Source organism: Sceloporus occidentalis, unplaced genomic scaffold (genome assembly GCF_023333645.1).
Source record: "Sceloporus occidentalis isolate IW3139 unplaced genomic scaffold, rSceOcc1.0.p SCAF_4, whole genome shotgun sequence".
Lineage (NCBI taxonomy): Eukaryota > Metazoa > Chordata > Lepidosauria > Squamata > Phrynosomatidae > Sceloporus > Sceloporus occidentalis.
Window position 1 is genome coordinate 104,483,805 of NW_028316984.1, and position 17,846 is coordinate 104,501,650.

General features: G+C 43.4%; 1 protein-coding gene across 1 annotated transcript; it reads right to left on the reverse strand.

Annotated features, from left to right (window-relative positions):
* On the reverse strand, positions 1-17,484 carry TMEM9B (TMEM9 domain family member B). Its single transcript, XM_089521138.1, has 5 exons — positions 17,376-17,484; positions 12,103-12,194; positions 9,732-9,840; positions 7,565-7,699; positions 1-867 (listed from the first exon to the last, which is right to left on the reverse strand). The coding sequence occupies exons 1-5, from the start codon at positions 17,466-17,468 to the stop codon at positions 712-714; spliced, it is 585 nt and encodes a 194-aa protein (XP_089377264.1). The 5' UTR covers positions 17,469-17,484; the 3' UTR covers positions 1-711.
* Between the last annotated feature and the right edge of the window lie 362 nt (positions 17,485-17,846).

Consider the following 17,846-nt stretch of genomic DNA (forward strand, 5'->3'; position numbering starts at 1 on the left):
CAAGAGATTCTGAAGAATTTATTTGCATTCCATTATCAAGCTAATCTTTAAAAATAGTTATTGTCCATCAGCTTACCAGAATTTACATTAATAAAACATTTGTAGGTATCCACAGAGAACATTCAGCAAGCAGCCTAGAAGGGCAACCTTTCCTATCATGCACTGCACAAGTCTGTTTTCTTTACACTGTATCTGCTTACGAACTACCTCTGCCTACTTAGGCTTCACCTTACAGTCGCAGATATCAGCTAATGAATTGGCAGTACATGACATAAAATTTATACACAAGGCAGTTTTAGATGTGACAACTATACTGTACAACATACACAGCAAACGGTAGGAAAACAAATATATTTACAAAAGTTCATTGTGTAAAATCTTTTGTAACAGAAAAGCTGCACATATTTTCATTTCTTCACATAGATATTAGTGAAAACTGGATTTAAGAACCATATTCAATTATCTTTCAATGGCAAAGTTATCACAAGATAATTGCTTATGTTTTATTAATACAAGTAATATAATAGTGAACAGAGATTTTGGCTTGTTAAAATATTTTAATATCATTCTTGTGTTTGTACTCTCATTGCTCCTGATGAACAAAGATAAGTCTTCTCGTGTAGTGGCATACCAGAAATACAGAAGTCAGTGCTTTATCTGAGTCCATTTTTTCCCCCTTCCAATATCATTTGAAATTAGCAACTGTACTTTTTAACTTAGGACAACATGGCGGTCAAACACAGATTTGCGCTGTTCTTGAACTTGGAGTTTCCAACGTTGTTGGGCATACTCCACTTTGTTCAACATGTTCGCACGGCTTCGGGAACGGGCCAACACATCATGCGCATTTGCAAAAGGCTGGTGGTCCTGAAATTGAACAATTTTTTATTATTGCATCATTTAGTGCTCAGCACACCACTTGAACCTAAAAACACACTGCTTGAAGCATTTTGGTTTACTTTACATATGAGAACCTGATGAGTTTCTGGGGAAGGGCATTTCTTAAGTTATCTTTATTCTTTCTAAGCCATATCTATAGGTTGCATCTTTTTAGAAAAGGCTAGTATATTAATTTCTACATAAAGTCTTCTCTATTCAGTATTAGCAACTACTCAAATTCTCAGTATCACTTTGACCAAAAAAAAGTTGCACGGAGGAAGAGGGGCAAAAAAAAAAAAAGTGTCAAGCATTTCTGTGTCTATCTTCCAAGTAGTTTTTCTGTTGCTAAGACAGCATGCCTTCACACTAGTAATGTTCCCACAAGCACACAAAAGAAGAGGGTCAGGGGAAGGCAGGAAAGTCAAAGCAAGCAGTATAGATTTTGTGTGTGTGTGTGTGTGTTGCACATAAGAAAAGGATACACATGTCTTCTTCCACATTCACTGGGGTTAGGGGCACAGGACCCCTGTGAAAAAAAATTCAAATAAACAGTACTTTTTTAACCTGAGAGAATACCTCTCTAGGAATTTCTAGGTCCTTCAGCAGAACTCTGTGGCCAACATCTGCCAGAATTTGACCACAAAATCATTTGTAGGACCTACAAATGCCTAGAGAAGTGTTTTCTCTAAAAATCTTTAGGTCCTCCAGCACAACTCAACTTCCAGCAGAAATTCTCTGGAGGGTTTAGAGATTCCTAGGGGAAAAGTATATTAATTAAATCCACAAATAATCAAATCAGCAAAAGTCAAAGCCACAAATGTAGAGGGATGAGTGTATATGATAAGAGGACAGGTAGGAAGAATTAGCAAAGATTCTCATGGGCTATAGAGAAGTAGACTGCTTTGTGTTCCCAGGCTGCACAGGAGTATTTTGAGTTTCGATAGTTTTATTGTGGAAGACAAAGTATTTGTACTCTTTTGATTCCAGGATTTTATTTTAAAAAAAAAACAATAACAGTGAACAGTGTTATGAACATAATGAGGTCTTCTCATTTATCCCTTATTATGTCACTTCCCTAAAAGCATCCGAATATAAGGGAACTCTGTAATAGTATACAATGCCACACAAGGAACTGCAGCCAGAAAGGAAAGAAACAAGCAGAAAATGCTGACTCCCCTTGGGGATTTTGTCAACCAGACCTTGGGCTCTAAGCTAGAGCTGGGCAACTATGGAAGGGGAGCTATTCTTCACCCTGCACACTACCCAGGGACTGCGTTGGTGCACTCAACATGTCTGGAAGTGACCTGATGTCACTCCCAGCTTCATTTTTGGCTGATTTTCAGCCAATTTTAGGAGTCTTTTTCTTTTCCAGATATGTGGAGCACTTAGGAGGTAAACTGCTTCCCCCCCCCCAACATTTTAAAGCCACAGGAAGGGTCTAACCAAATTAAAAAATAAAATAAAATAGGGGGAGGGGCTTCCAGTAAGAAGCCTGCAGATCTGCTACTGCATCTCTCCTCTATGTCATTAAACAAGGATTACAATCATGTAATACAGCTTTTCAAAGCAAGAGGAAGATGAGTAAAAGAGCAGAGGTAGAAACCTTACTCTGGATTTCAGGACTGAGCTCAGCTGAACCCATTCAATTGCCAGAGAAGGACTGTTGCTCTAATGTTTGCTTCGCTCTATTTTCCTGCACTGTGAGTCCTTGGGCACAAATTGTCTTATCCTCCCACTTATGTACAGTACTTAGGAAGCATAAGATCAGATGCTTTTAAGATGTTCAATAATAACTAATTATTAATGCTGTTACAGTTATGTGCCTTCAAGTTAACTTCTGGCAACCCTATCATAGAATGTTCTTCATAACATTTATTCAGCGGGAGTTAGCCACTGCCTTCCTCTTAAGTGAAGAGTATGAGTTGACCATGGCCACTCAGTAGTTTTTATGGCTGAGCAGAAATTTGAACCCAGGTCTCCCAGAGTCCTATTTCATTCATTTCTATTCCACCTTTCTCCCAGAAAGGGATTCAAGGCAGTTCACAGATAAAACCATGTTTTATTTTAATTTACAATAAAATTTTAAAGCAATTAAAATCAGCTGGCTAAAAACAATACAAAATGACATAAAAATGCTAAAGTTTAAAATATAAATAGAGTGCACACCCCATATAAAAGACTCCCCGACACAATTAGATATCAAAACTTGCTTGAATAAAAACATCTTTGCTAGTCTTCTGTGGAAACAGTTCTAGAGGATGGGAGCAGCCACTGAGAAGGCCCTCTCTCTCATATCCTCACCCAAGGAGGCTGTGATGGTGGCAGGACCAAGAGAAAGACTTCCTTCATAGATCTTAGGACCCTGGCAGGTATGTATGAGGACATACAGTCTTTCATATAGTCTGGACCTAAACCATGTAGGCCTATATTGGTTAGGACCAGCACTCTGAACTGTGCCCAGAAATAAACCAATAGCCAGTGGAGCTGTTTCAACAAGGGGATTAGATGCTCCCTGTAAGTGTCTCTGGTCAGCATTCTGGCCACATTTTGAACTCACTGAAGTTTCCAAACATTTTGCAAAGGCAGCCTCATATAGAGTGCATTACAGTAGTCCAAATGGGATGTAACCAAAGCATGTGACACCACACCCAGATCTGACATCTCAAGGAACGGGTGCAGCTGGTGCACTAGTCTTAATTGTGCAAATACACTCCCAGACACAGCTGAAATCTGGGCATCCAGGCTCAGAGTTGAATCCAGGAACACACCCAAGTTGTGAGTCTGAGATTTCAGGGGGAGTATAACCCCATCCAGCATAGGCAGAGTCCGTATTCCCTGATCTGCCTTACGACTGATCAGGAACATCTGTTTTGTCTGGGTTATGTTTCCATTTGTTTGCCTTCATCCAGTTCATTACTGACAGCAGAGACTGGTTTAGTACAGAGACAGCTTCCTTGGAATCTCATGGAAAGGAGATATGAGTTGGGCATCAGCCATACATTGGTGACTCTGCAAAACTCCAGAAAACCTCTCCCAGTGGTTTCATGTAGATGTTAAATAGCATGGGGGGACAAAAAAGAACCCATAGGCTAACAGCCAGGGAGTCGAACAAAAGTCCCTCAACACTACCTTCTGAGTTTGCCCTTCCAAGAAAGATCAGAACAACTGTATAATATTCCTAGTCCAAGTTCTTTATAAGTTAGTATCATAGAGTTGGAAGAGATCACAAGGGCCATCCAGTCCAACCCCTACCATGCAGGAATTCACAATCAAAGCATCCCCGAGAGATGGCCATCCAGCCTCTGTTTAAAGACCTCCAAAGAAGGAGACTCCACCACACTCCAAGGGAGTGTGTTCCACTGTCGAACAGCCCTTACTGTCAGGAAATTCCTCCTAATGTTAAGGTGGAATCTCCTCTCCTGTAGCTTGCATCCTTTGTTCTGTGTTCTAGTCTCTGGAGAAACAGAAAACAAGCTGCTCCATCTTGAATGTGACACCCCTTCAAATACTTAAACAGGGCTATCATATCACCCCTTAACTGTCTCTTCTCCAGGCTAAACATATCCAGCTCCCTAAGTCTCTCCTCATAAGGCATGGTTTCCAGACTCTTCATTTTGGTTGCCCTCCTCTGGACATGCTCCAATTTGTCAACATCCAATTTGAATTGTGGTGCCCAGAACTGGACACAGTATTCCAAGTGAGGCCTGACTAAGGCAGAATAGAGTGGCACTATTACTTCCCTTGATCTAGAACAAAGGATGCAGCCTAGAATCCTAGAACAGCCTAGAACTCCATGTAATCCCATTGGCCTTTTTAGCTGCCATATCACACTGTTCACTCATGTTCAACTTGTGGTCTACTAGGACTCCTAGATCTCTTTCACACGTAGCCTCGTTATGCCAGGTGTCCCCCATCCTATATCTATGCATTTCATTTTTTCTACCTAAGATATTTTTAAATAAATAAATTTATAAATACACAAATGTATAAATAAATAGGTGCTTTATAAATAAATCTTAATAATAATAAGTTCACACCACACACTACACTGCCTCTCAGTATAATAACCAATAAATTATTCACTCTGTATTAGATAGTACTGGGCCCAGTACTGTTCAACATCTTTATCAATGACTTGGAGGAAAAAATTGGGGGAATACTTATCAAATTTGCAGATGACACCAAATTAGGAGGAATAGCTAATACTCCAGAGGACAGGATCAAAATTCAAAATGACCTGAATAGACTAGAAAGCAGGGCCACAGCTAACAAAATGAACTTCAACAGGGAGAAATGTAAGGTACTGCACTTAGGGCGAAAAAATGAAATGCACAGATATAGGATGGGGGACACCTGGCTTAAGGAGACAACATGTGAAAGGGATCTAGGAGTCCAAGTAGACCACAAGTTGAACATGAGTCAACAGTGCGATGCGGCAGCTATCAAGGCCAATGCAATTTTAGGCTGCATCAATAGAAGTTGTTTTTAATCTGTATTATTGTATTGTTCGGGTTTTTTATGGATACTGTTTGCAAAATTGTACATTTGTTGTACTTCTGTGTAACCCGCTTTGATCTGCAAAGGAAAAGCGGGCTATTAAAAAAAAAAAAAAGGCCAATGCGATTTTAGGCTGCATCAATAGAAGTATAGTGTCTAGATCAAGGGAAGTAATAGTGCCACTATATTCTGCTTTGGTCAGGCCCCACCTGGAAAACTGTGTCCAGTTCTGGGCACCACAGTTCAAGAAGGACGTTGAGAAGCTGGAGCGTGTCCAGAGGAGGGCGACTAAGATGGTGAAGGGTCTGGAAACCAAGCCCTATGAGGAACGCCTTAGGGAGCTGGGTATGTTTAGCCTGGAGAAAAAAAGGTTGAGAGGTGATATGATAGCCCTGTTTAAATATTTGAAGGGATGTCATATTGAGGAGGGAGCAAGCTTGTTTTCTGCTACTCCAGAGACTAGGACCCGGAGCAATGGATGCAAGCTGCAGGAAAAGAGATTCCACCTCAACATTAGGAGGAACTTCCTGACAGTAAGGGCTGTTCGACAGTGGAACACACTTCCTCAGAGTGTAGTGGAGTTTCCCTCCTTGGAGGTCTTCAAACAGAGGCTGGATGGCCATCTGTCGGGGATGCTTTGATCTGGATTTCCTGCATGGCAGGGGGTTGGATTGGATGGCCTTTGCGGTCTCTTCCAGCTCTATGATTCTACTAAATTTTAAACTGTTGACACTGTGGCTCTATGTTTAATCTTCTCTGTTGCTAATTAGTAATGCTTATGAAACTGTTTGGGATACTCACTTCAAGATGTCAAATAATACCAATGCACATATTTACATTCAATATCTTAAAATAAAAAGCAAAAACACAGCTGTTTAGACAACAGAGCTGAATGACAATTGTGTGTTTATATTAAACATTTCAGTCATCCTATTAAGCAAACCTATGAATACATGCAATCCATACATAAATGAAGGACATTTAATCCCAAACATACTTTGATTCAAGGATTTTTTGAACACCAGGCTTTGTCTTGGTGGTCCGATTTGGAAAATTCATGTATGTGAAATATATGGCACATTAAACATTCACATTATAGATTCTTTACTATGTTAACACGGTAAAACTAATTTTAGGTATAATAGATCAAGACTGTTAGCATTTTGACATATACAGATATCAAACTGGGAATCATAAACCATATTTAAGATGTTTTAAGATACAATAGTTAGCAAAAAGAATGGGGGTTGGAGTTGGGAATCATAAGCCATGTTTAAGAAGTTATGATACAGTAGTTAATAAAAAAAGGGGGGGGTGCAATCTACCAGAAATAGTACCAACCATCACAAATTGTGATTGTGAGCAATTTCAGGTTTCCATGGAAATTTCCAAGAAAACACTTGTTGTCCTTTGTAATTGCTAGCAGAAACAGTAGTTATGAAATATAAGCAAATGCCTGCAAGTTTCTATCATGTAACTCAAATTATCATGGCACAGAATTTTCACTTTGATGCAGATTTTATAGTGGTTTTAACACTTCCAAAGAAGTTCATCTGAAGTGCCTCTTCCTCTAAATTCAAAAATGTTCTGCTCGCAACCCCAAGAGGAGAGACATCCCAGAAGAGTATAAAATGACACGGCCTTAGAATGTTCTGTCATGCGATCTGTGCTAGTCTCAAGAAATTGAAGTGCTTTCAAAGTTCAAAGTTGTGAATGGCACAACTAAATAAATAAATTAACAAACAAACAAACATCTAGACAAAGTTAAATGAAAACTCGTTAAAAATGCTAAGGAATTTGTCTAGGCTTGTTCCAGTAATGGTTAATTACAATTTATCATTATGTCTGAATGCAATCTATCTGCAAGTCACATTCTAGTAGGGCCACAAAGCATATTTGAGTCATCTTTCCTGAATTAACCAATACATTTGTTTTCTGTATATGAGCTAGGTTTTGGAAACTGAGATTAAACCAGTGGCAAGGCATATACCTAGTTTTGATCCCATCTCAATTACTCCATGTAAGGGCTTTATTTCAAATGAAAAATAATATGTAGAACTCTTTTTAAAGCTGTTTCTAGAAAATATCTTCCTTATACTGCCAAACTGATCTTTCAGCTAGCAAAACTCAATGAACAGTTTGCCTGTAAGGGAAGTTCCAGCTCATGGACTATTTAGAAAACACTTACCCCAATGTCTTCATCACTTTGTATTAGTTGCGAATGTCCAAAGAGACGTCTCTTCAGAATAGGTTCTACCATTGTGAGATACACCATGTACAGGAGTAGGAGACCCAAGATGGACAAATATATGATGATAGTAATCTATACAACATAACACAGTAATTCAGTTTATGGCACAAGAGAACAATTTAGAGAATGCAACTGGCAAAATAAAACAAAATGTCTACAGCAATATAACCATTCAGGCCTTCCATTCTCAGCAATTTGCAAAGAACTAAACTACATAAACACATTATTTTTCCCAGCCACCTCCACATTTATCATAAAGAAATGAAGAGAAAATAAAAGTATGTTCTACAAAATGGGGAGGCAGAGAAGGAAGTGAAAATATTTTTTTTCAAGTAACATGAATGTATTGCTATCTCAGTTTACAGCCTATGCAAACTTTATGATTTCAGAAACATGAAACAGCAGTTAGTACTAGTGAACAATATGCTAGGTGCAAGGGATTCCTTGTAGGAACAGAATCTCTGAAGCCAATCCATTGGCTTTAAATTAAATACTGGTTGCAATTGCAAAAAGACAGACAGTATAAGCAAAATAAGAACACCTTCTGGTACAGATTTTAAGATAATTATGCTAGATCATTGTTTCTCATCCTTTAGTCCTCCTGATTTTTGGATTTGTCCTCTCAGAACCATCAGCTATGTTGGCTTAGGCATCTGAGAGTGAATTTTAAAACATATTCAAGGTCAAATGTTGAGAGAAACTATTCTAGATACTTTCTGAATGGTTCCACAGAATGCAGCAGAAAACCAGGCACATTTATGGGGAACAGCAATGCATATCATATTTCTGATCAACACACATATTTGCAAACTTGTTTATTTTGCTTGAAATTTCATCTCTTTGATGGATAATATTAAGAGTATACCGTGAACTGGTGTGTGCATGTGTTGGGATTCTATTCAGTTACCACTTATTGTGGCATGCTTCCACACAGATTACAAAGTCTTATTAAGTTATTGCTAAAATGGAATAAAGTGGAACCAATAAGAACCAAGACAGGTAAGCAAGTTAGAAGACTAGTATGTTCCAGTGCCAGACCTATTGTATTTGAAGACAGAAGTATCCCAACTTAAAACTTGTTTTGAATGGCATTTAATAAAGTAAACTGTGCAACAGACAAGATCAGTGTCAGCATCACAGAGAAAAAATAATTAAACTGGCTATTCAATAAGATCCATGCATTCACTGATGTTTCCAAAAACATTAACAAAATGTGAAGCAATGCATGACCAGCATAAAAAGAATGAAAGGGAAGAATTTTACAGAGTTTTGTAATATTATAGGAGAGCCCCACTTATAGTCATGTGATCTTTTCAGGATGACATATCTTTTCACTTATTTTTTAGAGCAGGCCCTTAAGTAATTGAGGATCTTGACATCACAGGGCTGCATGTATTTCCCTCATATGTATAATGACAGCCAAAACACATCTAAAGGAAGATGATCTGTGTTCATTTTGCTTGCTTAAAAAACCCCTGACACGCACCAAAAGGTGTAATAAATTGTGTCTTGATTCCACACCAGCAAGTTATTCAAGAAATCAAAGGCTTATTGAAACCAGTTTGCAAAATACAGTGGTATTCAGATACTCCTGGCTGCTCTACAAACAAGGAAAACATTATTTCAGACTAGAAATCATTTAGGATTTATAACTTACAACCGTCCTTAACTCATCTGTACTAATGAAAATAGCTATAAGGAAGGGAAGATGAGTAAGCACTCATTTTTTAATAATGCCCATGAAGACTGATGTCAGCAAAGGATCTAAACTAGTACCTACGGACATAAATCTATTATTTAGTGATCTCATACCATACGGAATCTATACAATACAGCAGATATTTTAAAAACAAGAACACTTTGTGGACTTCAACCTGTTACAGTAGCTGCTGCACAGCTTGTACCATGAGGAACCCATAACAATGCCTAAGAATTGTAACTGTATTGTAGTTTTATCTGGACTAGACTGGCTGGAATTCCATAGATTCTATTACATAACCTGCATATTAACATTTTTGCATACTTTCTAATGCATGTATATTTGGGAGAAGTGCAAATATGTGCAAGTTGACAGTTTAAGAAAGCAATCAAGGGATATATTTACTTTAATTGTTTCAGAGCTTCTTTCCTCATATTTGCATTCACAACGTAAGCAGTAGGCTTCCACATCTGGCCCAGGAACTGGCATAGGCACCACAACATGAAGACAATCACTAGGCAGAAAGAAAAAGAGGCTTAAAATAAGTTTAGGTAGGTTTATACGCCTGAAGAGATGTATTCCCCAATGAAAAATCATGCTGAATGCAGTAAGAGCAAAACAATAAATTATTCATATTTTCTGAAGAATATTTGACATTCAACTCATGTAATGATCTATTTAAATATTTAATTTGCTGCATGAGAAGCTAGTCATGTTATGAATTACCAACTGCCAACAATGGGGAAAAATATATTTTTGAATTAAGAGTTCAAATACGCGTATGGCAATTTCCTAGACAAGAGATTCCTGAAACGCCAGCTGGCTCTATGATACCAGGTCTTATGCCCACATGCTCATCTCCCCATCACTGCTCCTCAGTTGAAAAATTACAATTATGGGGGCCTGGAAGTGGCAGCATAATCAGGAGTTAAATATCCAGGAGTTGGAGTTAAATGATCAAGCAAAAGACTTCACACACCACACAATCATCTTGGCCCTAAAAACAATCCAGCCCACCAGCATATTAGAATCCAGCTACTTTCATTTTAATATTGTAATGATGTTACAATAATCTGACACTTTGAAGCAGCGCATTTCAGTCTAGGTCTTACTGGTGAGGATCCCAATCTTTTTGGTATCAACAATAACTGTTCAACTGAAGGCAGTGGTAAAAGAAAACTATTCTCAACATGTAAATGATCATGGAAAGGTAGCAGTGTTTCAGCTGTCTTTTGTTTTTAATCCTGCTTCATGCTGTCGACTCTCTCACCATATGAAATACCACACATTCTTTTTATAGAACAATCATGCCTTTCCCCTCATTTACAATTTATCACATCTTTTAATCCTATATGAACAAGACAATTAAGGAAACGTCTGATTTGTGGTTTCAAACACTGATTAAGCCTTACACAGGGAAGACAGAGCAGAAATGTAATAGCATCCTCACATGTTCACAGAGGTTTTAGTGACTATTTCAGGACAGAATGAATTGTCTCAAGAAAAAGAACATGTTCATTAAAAGCAAGAATTGTCAGTCCTTTGCATTTGATTGAACTTGCAGGTTTTCTTGGACTGATTTCCTTCAGCAATTAATTTATTAACACTTTCCCTGAATTTGTATCAGATGATGGGAAGTTATGACACTACACAATTCAGAGGATGGAATATCATTACACCATGTGATAATATTTGCACAAGAAAATTTAATAAGTATTCTACTAGCCTCATAAGATCTTACAAACTGGTAGGTCACATCTACTAGATGAGCCACAGATCGAGCATTTGTAAATAAAGCCATACTTAATACAGCTGATTTAATTTAAAAGCAATCATATGATCTCCCTGACAGTATATTTACAGGACAAGTTACCCACTGTGCTAATCCACCACATAGAAAAACTTCCTATAAATACAGTGTTTTGCCTCCCTCTCTGTAGTCACCTCCCTCTTTGATTTTTCCATATTTTGTTGTGTTAAAACCCAGAACTGAAACTCATTTAGTTGGAATTGTAACCACTTGATATACAGAAGATAGTAGATGCAAAATATATTTGTGTCGGCACAAAAGATAAGTAAACAAAAATAAATTGTCACCAGGTAACATAAGTACAGTCGGACCTTGGAATCCAGGAGGGATCCATTCTGAACCCCTCACGGATATTAAGACATGTCGGACCTGAAGTCCTGTTGTCCCTGCTAGTGTGGCCGTGTGCCATTGAGGGCAACAGGGTTTGTCATCTGCAGATGGTTAAATCTGTGGGTGGCAAGCCCATGGCTAAGGAAGCCCCACTGTATTCACTCCCAGTCAATATTTGCTAAAAACATTTTTGTCAGCAATTACAATGTTAGGTCTTCTTGGATAAGTCTCTGTCAGCTATGATTGAGTAATTCTACCCTCTGTTGTTGTTGCTGTATGCCTTCAAGTTGTTTTTGACTAACAGCAACCCTAAAGCAACCCTGTCACAGGGCTTTCTTGGCATGTTTCTTCAGAAAGGGCTTGCCATTGCCATCCTCTGAGGCTGAGAGTGCGACTTGCCCAGGATCACCCATTAGGTTTATATGACTGAGCTGGTCTCCAGAGTCATGGCCCAAGGCTCAAACTACTATACTACACTGACTCTGTCCTATCCTAGTTGGAAACAAAAACTGGATTTGGTTGTTAATGTCTATTCAGTTTTCTATACCTACAAAATATTTCTTAAATAGTTTAACTGCTACACATGAACATTATATTCCGGGAGTACAGGTATAAAATGATGTGTCACATACTCACCAGTCTTTCTGTGAAACATTTTTGCTGAAAATGTGACCAGCATGTTCTTTGTAAGGAGGGCAGATGCATTTACATCGGACATCCTCAGAATTCTGAAAAATGAATGTGAACTAATAAGTTTGCCATATCCCAGAATAACGGATGCATAATAAAAGGAAAACACAACTCCTCAATGAGGTATTTAGATTTTTGTACTTCAAGGACTTCTATGTAGCAGGGTGCAAGGTTTTAACCCTTCAAGCATATAAAACTACTATTTCCACTTATTAAATATAAAGAAGTTACCCTTCTAGCTATCATGCTATGAAACTATGCTTGACCAAGACAGATTTGTTTTATTAGCACTAATAAAAAACAGCACTGCAAAAAAACTACAACAAACAAAACAGTTATGTCTTTTTAGATTGTAACCCTGAGGGCAGGGAACCGTCATCTGCAAACGGCTCAGAGAGCCTTTAGAGCGGAAGATAAGGTATAAATACCGTAAATAAAATAAAAAATTAAAGGAATAAAGAAATATTTCAAAGTAACCACATGTGTATGACAACACAATAGGGCAGGGGTAGGCAACCTTTTTGAGCCGGGGGCCGGGTTGCTTTCCCTCATGCAACTGGGGGGCCGAAGCCGGGGGTGGAGCTTCCACCCTCAAGGGGGCGGGGCCACGTGCCGGGGCGGAGCTTCCACCCTCCAGGGGCCAGGCCTCCCCATCTTTGCCGGCCCCTGACGGGGCCCCAGGCCCCGTCAGAGGCCGGCAGAAAAGCCGGTGGGGGCTGCCAGCGCTGGAGTCCTCCCCCTCTTTACCAGCCCCTGACAGGGCCACAGGCCCCGTCAGAGGCTGGCAAAAAAGCCGGCGGGGCCCGCCAGCACTGGAGGACTCCAGGGATGGCAGTGGGCCCCTCAGAGACCCCCTGCCGCCGCCGGAGGCCTCTTGGAGGACTCCAGGGATGGCAGCGGGCCTCTCAGAGACCCCCTGCCGCCGCCGGAGGCCTCTTGGAGGACTCCAGGGAAGGCAGCGGGCCTCTCAGAGACCCCCTGCCGCCGCCGGAGGCCTCTTGGAGGACTCCAGGGGCGGCAGCGGGCCTCTCAGAGACCCCCTGCCGCCGCCAGAGGCCTCTTGGAGGACTCCAGGGGCGGCAGTGGGCCCCTAAGAGACCCCCGCCGCTGCCGGAGGCCTCTTGGAGGACTCCAGGGGCGGCAGCGGGCCTCTCAGAGACCCCCTGCCGCCTCCACAGCCCCATTTGGGGATTCCTGGGGCGGCAGCGGGTCTCCTAAAGGCCCGCTGCCACCTCCGGAGCCCCGTTTGGGGACTCCAGCGGCGGCAGTGGGTCTCCTAAAGGCCCGCTGCCCATAGCAGTGAAGTCTCGCGCGACCTTTTCTGTGGTCGCGCGAGACTTCACCGCTATGGGCGCCGCCATTTTTTCTCCCAAAATGGCGGCGAAGTCTCACGCGACCTCAGGGAAGGTCGCGCGAGACTTCGCCACCATTTTGGGAGAAAAAATGGCGGCACCCATAGAGGCAAAAAGCCGCATTCGGCGGTAGCGGCGGCGGCTGATGCCGCGGGCTGGCTAAAAAGCCTCCGCGGGCCGGATCCAGCCCGCAGGCCGCAGGTTGCCGACCCATGCAATAGGGTTTTGTTGTTTCTGAAAGGAACTGCTTAGAGCAGGGGTGGACAACCTTTTTGAGCCAGGGGCCGGGTTGCTTTCCCTCATGCGACTGGGGGGGGGGGCGAAGCCGGGGGTGGAGCTTCCACCCTCGAGGGGGCGGGGCCACATGCTGGGGCGGAGCTTCCGCCCTCCAGGGGCCAGGCCTCCCCATCTTCGCCGGCCCCTGACGGGGCCCCAGGCCCCGTCAGAGGCCAGCAGAAAAGCCGGTGGGGGCTGCCAGCGCTGGAGGCCTCCCCCTCTTTGCCGGCCCCTGACAGGGCCCCAGGCCCCGTCAGAGGCTGGCAAAAAAGCCGGCGGGGCCCGCCAGCACTGGAGGACTCCAGGGACGGCAGTGGGCCCCTCAGAGACCCCCTGCCGCCGCCAGAGGCCTCTTGGAGGACCCCAGGGGCGGCAGCGGGCCTCTCAGAGGGCCGGCAAAGATGGGGAGGCCTGGCCCCTGGAGGGTGGAAGCTCCGCCCCTGGCAAGTGGCCCCGCCCCCTCGAGGGTGGAAGCTCCACCCCCGGCTTCAGCCCCCCAGTCGCATGAGGGAAAGCAACCCGGCCCCCGGCTCAAAAAGGTTGCCTACCCCTGCCCTATTGTGTTGTCATACACATGTGGTTACTTTGAAATATTGCTTTATTCCTTTAATTTTTTATTTTATTTACGGTATTTATACCTTATCTACCGCTCTAAAGGCCCGCTGCCGCCTCCGGAGCCCTGTTTGTGGACTCCAGCGGCGGCAGCAGGTCTCCTAAAGGCCCGCTGTCGCCTCCGGAGCCCCGTTTGGGGGTATTTATACCTTATCTTCCGCTCTAAAGGCCTGCTGCCGCCTCCGGAGCCCTGTTTGGGGACTCCAGCAGCGGCAGCGGGTCTCTTAAAGGCCCGCTGCCCATAGCAGTGAAGTCTCGCGCGACCTTTTCTGTGGTTGCGTGAGACTTCACCGCTATGGGCGCCGCCATTTTTTCTCCCAAAATGGCGGCGAAGTCTCACGCGACCTCAGGGAAGGTCGCGCGAGACTTTGCCGCCATTTTGGGAGAAAAAATGGCGGCGCCCGTAGAGGCAAAAAGCCGCGGGCCGCAGGTTGCCAACCCATGGCTTAGAGGTCTAGATCATCTGGTATATGATGCTTGAATTTTTGCATAAGGCTTACAAATTGACTAGGGTAATTGTACCCAAACTTGGATTCTGAGATATTGCTGGGTTTCAACTCTCAGAATACTTAGACAGCATGGCCAACAGTGAGGGATAATGGGAGTTCGAACTCCAAAATTCACTCTTCCCTCCGTGAGGGCGGCGGGAAGATCCAGAGGAGCGGTGACAAAAAAGGGGAGCAATGGGGGTGGCCTTCAGTCAAAGTATTGGTGTACAGGAATGACAAGGGGAGCTAGGAGCCTTTAGGACCATAGTGGAGATGAGGAGTTAAAGCACCTGGTGGCAGGGGAGAAGTGGCAACAAAAAGGAGTTTTCATATTTGGGACCCTGCTTAACCTTTGCAAGGCTTTTCCAGGACAGAGCTGGCAGCTTGAAGCTGCACTGCTATTCCTGCTTTCTTTCTTGGCACAGGCAGAAAGAAGTGGTAGCAGAAGAAACAATGTTGGGTGTGTGTGTGTGTGTGTGCAGGATAATATGAAGTTATGCAGGGAAGTAAAGCTCTGAGAAAGTAGGGAGAGGGATAGCCAGGCTTAATTTTTCACCTCTCTTGGATTGAAAGTTCTTCCTTACTGGGAAGAAAGGTTTGAAACTGGCTATACTCCTGTCTGCTCCAGTGAAGAAAGGCTGAAAGTCCTTCCTCGCCATGGAGGAGCTTCTCTCTATGTACTTGGTAACCTTGGGAGCAGCAACTGAGCAGTCGATCAAGCATTCTCCATGGATGCTCCTTCAATAGTATACTAACACAAAGTCAATAAATCTCAAGTTATGTAGTGTGAGAAAACGTTCACCAGTTTTAAGAAAGAGGGTAACCTCAATATACTCTTCCAGCATTTTCCCCTATTAAGCGTCAGAATGCCAAGAAATCAGGAATACAGCACTCATTCATCCATAAAATGTTTCAAATTTCTTACTCTCAGAAAAGAATATAAACTATAATCTTAGAAGACACTACTTTTTGTATGTTTTTTTAAACCTCCAAGTCTGTAGTCACATCTAGGAAGGCAACATCAAATCAACTTTCCTACAGTACACAACCGTGATAGAAATCTACAACAATCCATCCAGTAACACCCATACACAACCAATTGTGCTTGATCTTAGCCACAAAAAATGGGTGAGGGGGACTCCCAGTTCCCACATGGCCAAATGTTTACACCTAGAATAAAGTGGTGAATAAAGGCTACAAATAAGGAAGACATCCAGGATCTGAATATGCTTTCGTCATAACAACGGCTCAAATTTCAATTCTCAGTTTAATGAATAAGATCTCAAGAAGTGTTCTTCTAGCCAAATATAGACAAAACTAAATAGAAGTGTTTCAACAATGGACACAGAGAAAGAATAAACAATACTAATCAAAATGTTGTGCTTCCAAATTAAGTGTATTTATGATTACAGGTTTAAACCAAAGATGTCTTCCTTCACCGCTCACTATGGAAAGATGAGGAAGTGGCAAATTCCTCCGGAGGTGGCAACAGAGAAACCTCTAAATTACAGGAACACACCCAATTCTCCCTGTGTTTTGGCCTCCGCAGTTGTCCTGCTGTTATTCCTGCAATCCCTCGGCCTGTTCTCCACTACCTGCAAACTTAAAGGAATAAAAAAAATGCTGCCAGACAGTGAGAAGAATACAAAGCGTCTGGAGGAAGCGGAAATGGAGATGAGACCGACAGCATTCAGGGCAGGGCTCCCCAAACTGTGCCCTTTAAGAGCCTTTGGACTCCAGCTCCCAGAAGCCTCAGCCACCTTGGCCATGAGTCTGGGATTCTGGGAGCTGAGGTCCAAAGTCCTTGAAGGAGAACAGTTTGGGGACCGTTGATCTAGGAAATGCCTCAATATGACTAGCAGCCAGACTTTAAAGCCCTTGAACAGGGTCTTTCAGAAAACCTGTATCCCTCAACTTTCGTTGCCTCCAGATGTTTCCAACCCCTGACTCCTAGTTGGGTCGTTCTCAGGGGCTCTTGGAACCTCTGGAAGACAAAAGATTGGGAGCCACCCTTCTCCCAGGCCAGGGCTTCTCAAACTGGCCCTTTGGACTTGAGCCCCCAGCAGTCCCAGCCAGCTTGGCCAGTGGCCGAGGATCCTGGGGGAGGGACTCCAGGACACTTGGGGGACTTCACCGCTCTTTTAGACGGGGGCTTCTCAGACCGTGGCCCTTTGGGCTTCTTATCCCAGGGGGCCTAGCCAGCTTGGCCAATGTTTAAGGATACTGGGTTATGAAACCCAGAATGTGTGAAGGTCTGAAGACGGGGAACCACCACCGCTCTTTTAGACCAGAGGTTCCCAAACTCTGAGCCTTTGGCCTTCAACTCCCAGAAGCCCCAGGCAGCTTGACCAATTGTCAAGGCTCCTGGGAGATGAAGTCCAAAACACCGGAGGGCCGAGGAAAGAGTACCGCTGCCCGAGACGCCCATGAAAGCCCGCCAGCCCTCCCTGTTCCTTCTTCGCGAGAGAGGCACCCAGGGGCCGGGGCTCACCTTTTCTCCCTCCGCCGCCCCCACCAGCAAAGCCAGGGCCAGCAGCGCCCCCATCAGCCCCCATCGAGGAGGAGGAGGAGGAGGAGCCGCCATGCCTGGAGCCCCGCCGCCCAAGACGCCGACGCAGTCGCCGCCCAGGCGGGCCCTGAGCCCGGACTCCAGGACCAACAACCGCCCACACTTCCGCTTTCGACGCCAGCGCCGCGTCACGTGACACAGAGGAACTTCCGCCTCCTTGGAGTCTTCTTCCCTCCTGGCCTTAAGTTCCGGGGAGGGGGAGGAGCAGTGGTTGCCATGGGAGATGGTTTTTCTGACGTCATATCCGCCCTGCGGAAGATGATGATAATAATAACAATAACAATAATAATAATAATTCTTTGCTTATATCCCGCCCCTCTGTCCATTACAGTCTCTTTTTCACAACGTTTTGGCTGCCAGTGGCTCAGGGTGGCCAGAGGAGTATTCCCAAAT

Coding starts and splice junctions, on each gene's coding strand:
- TMEM9B (XM_089521138.1), bottom strand. CDS start 17,468: ATGGCGGCTCCTCCTCCTCCTCCTCCTCGATGGGGGCTGATGGGGGCG. Junction 12,195..17,375: donor GGGCGGCGGAGGGAGAAAAG/GTGAGCCCCGGC, acceptor TTCATTTTTCAG/AATTCTGAGGATGTCCGATG. Junction 9,841..12,102: donor AATGTTTCACAGAAAGACTG/GTGAGTATGTGA, acceptor CTTTCTGCCTAG/TGATTGTCTTCATGTTGTGG.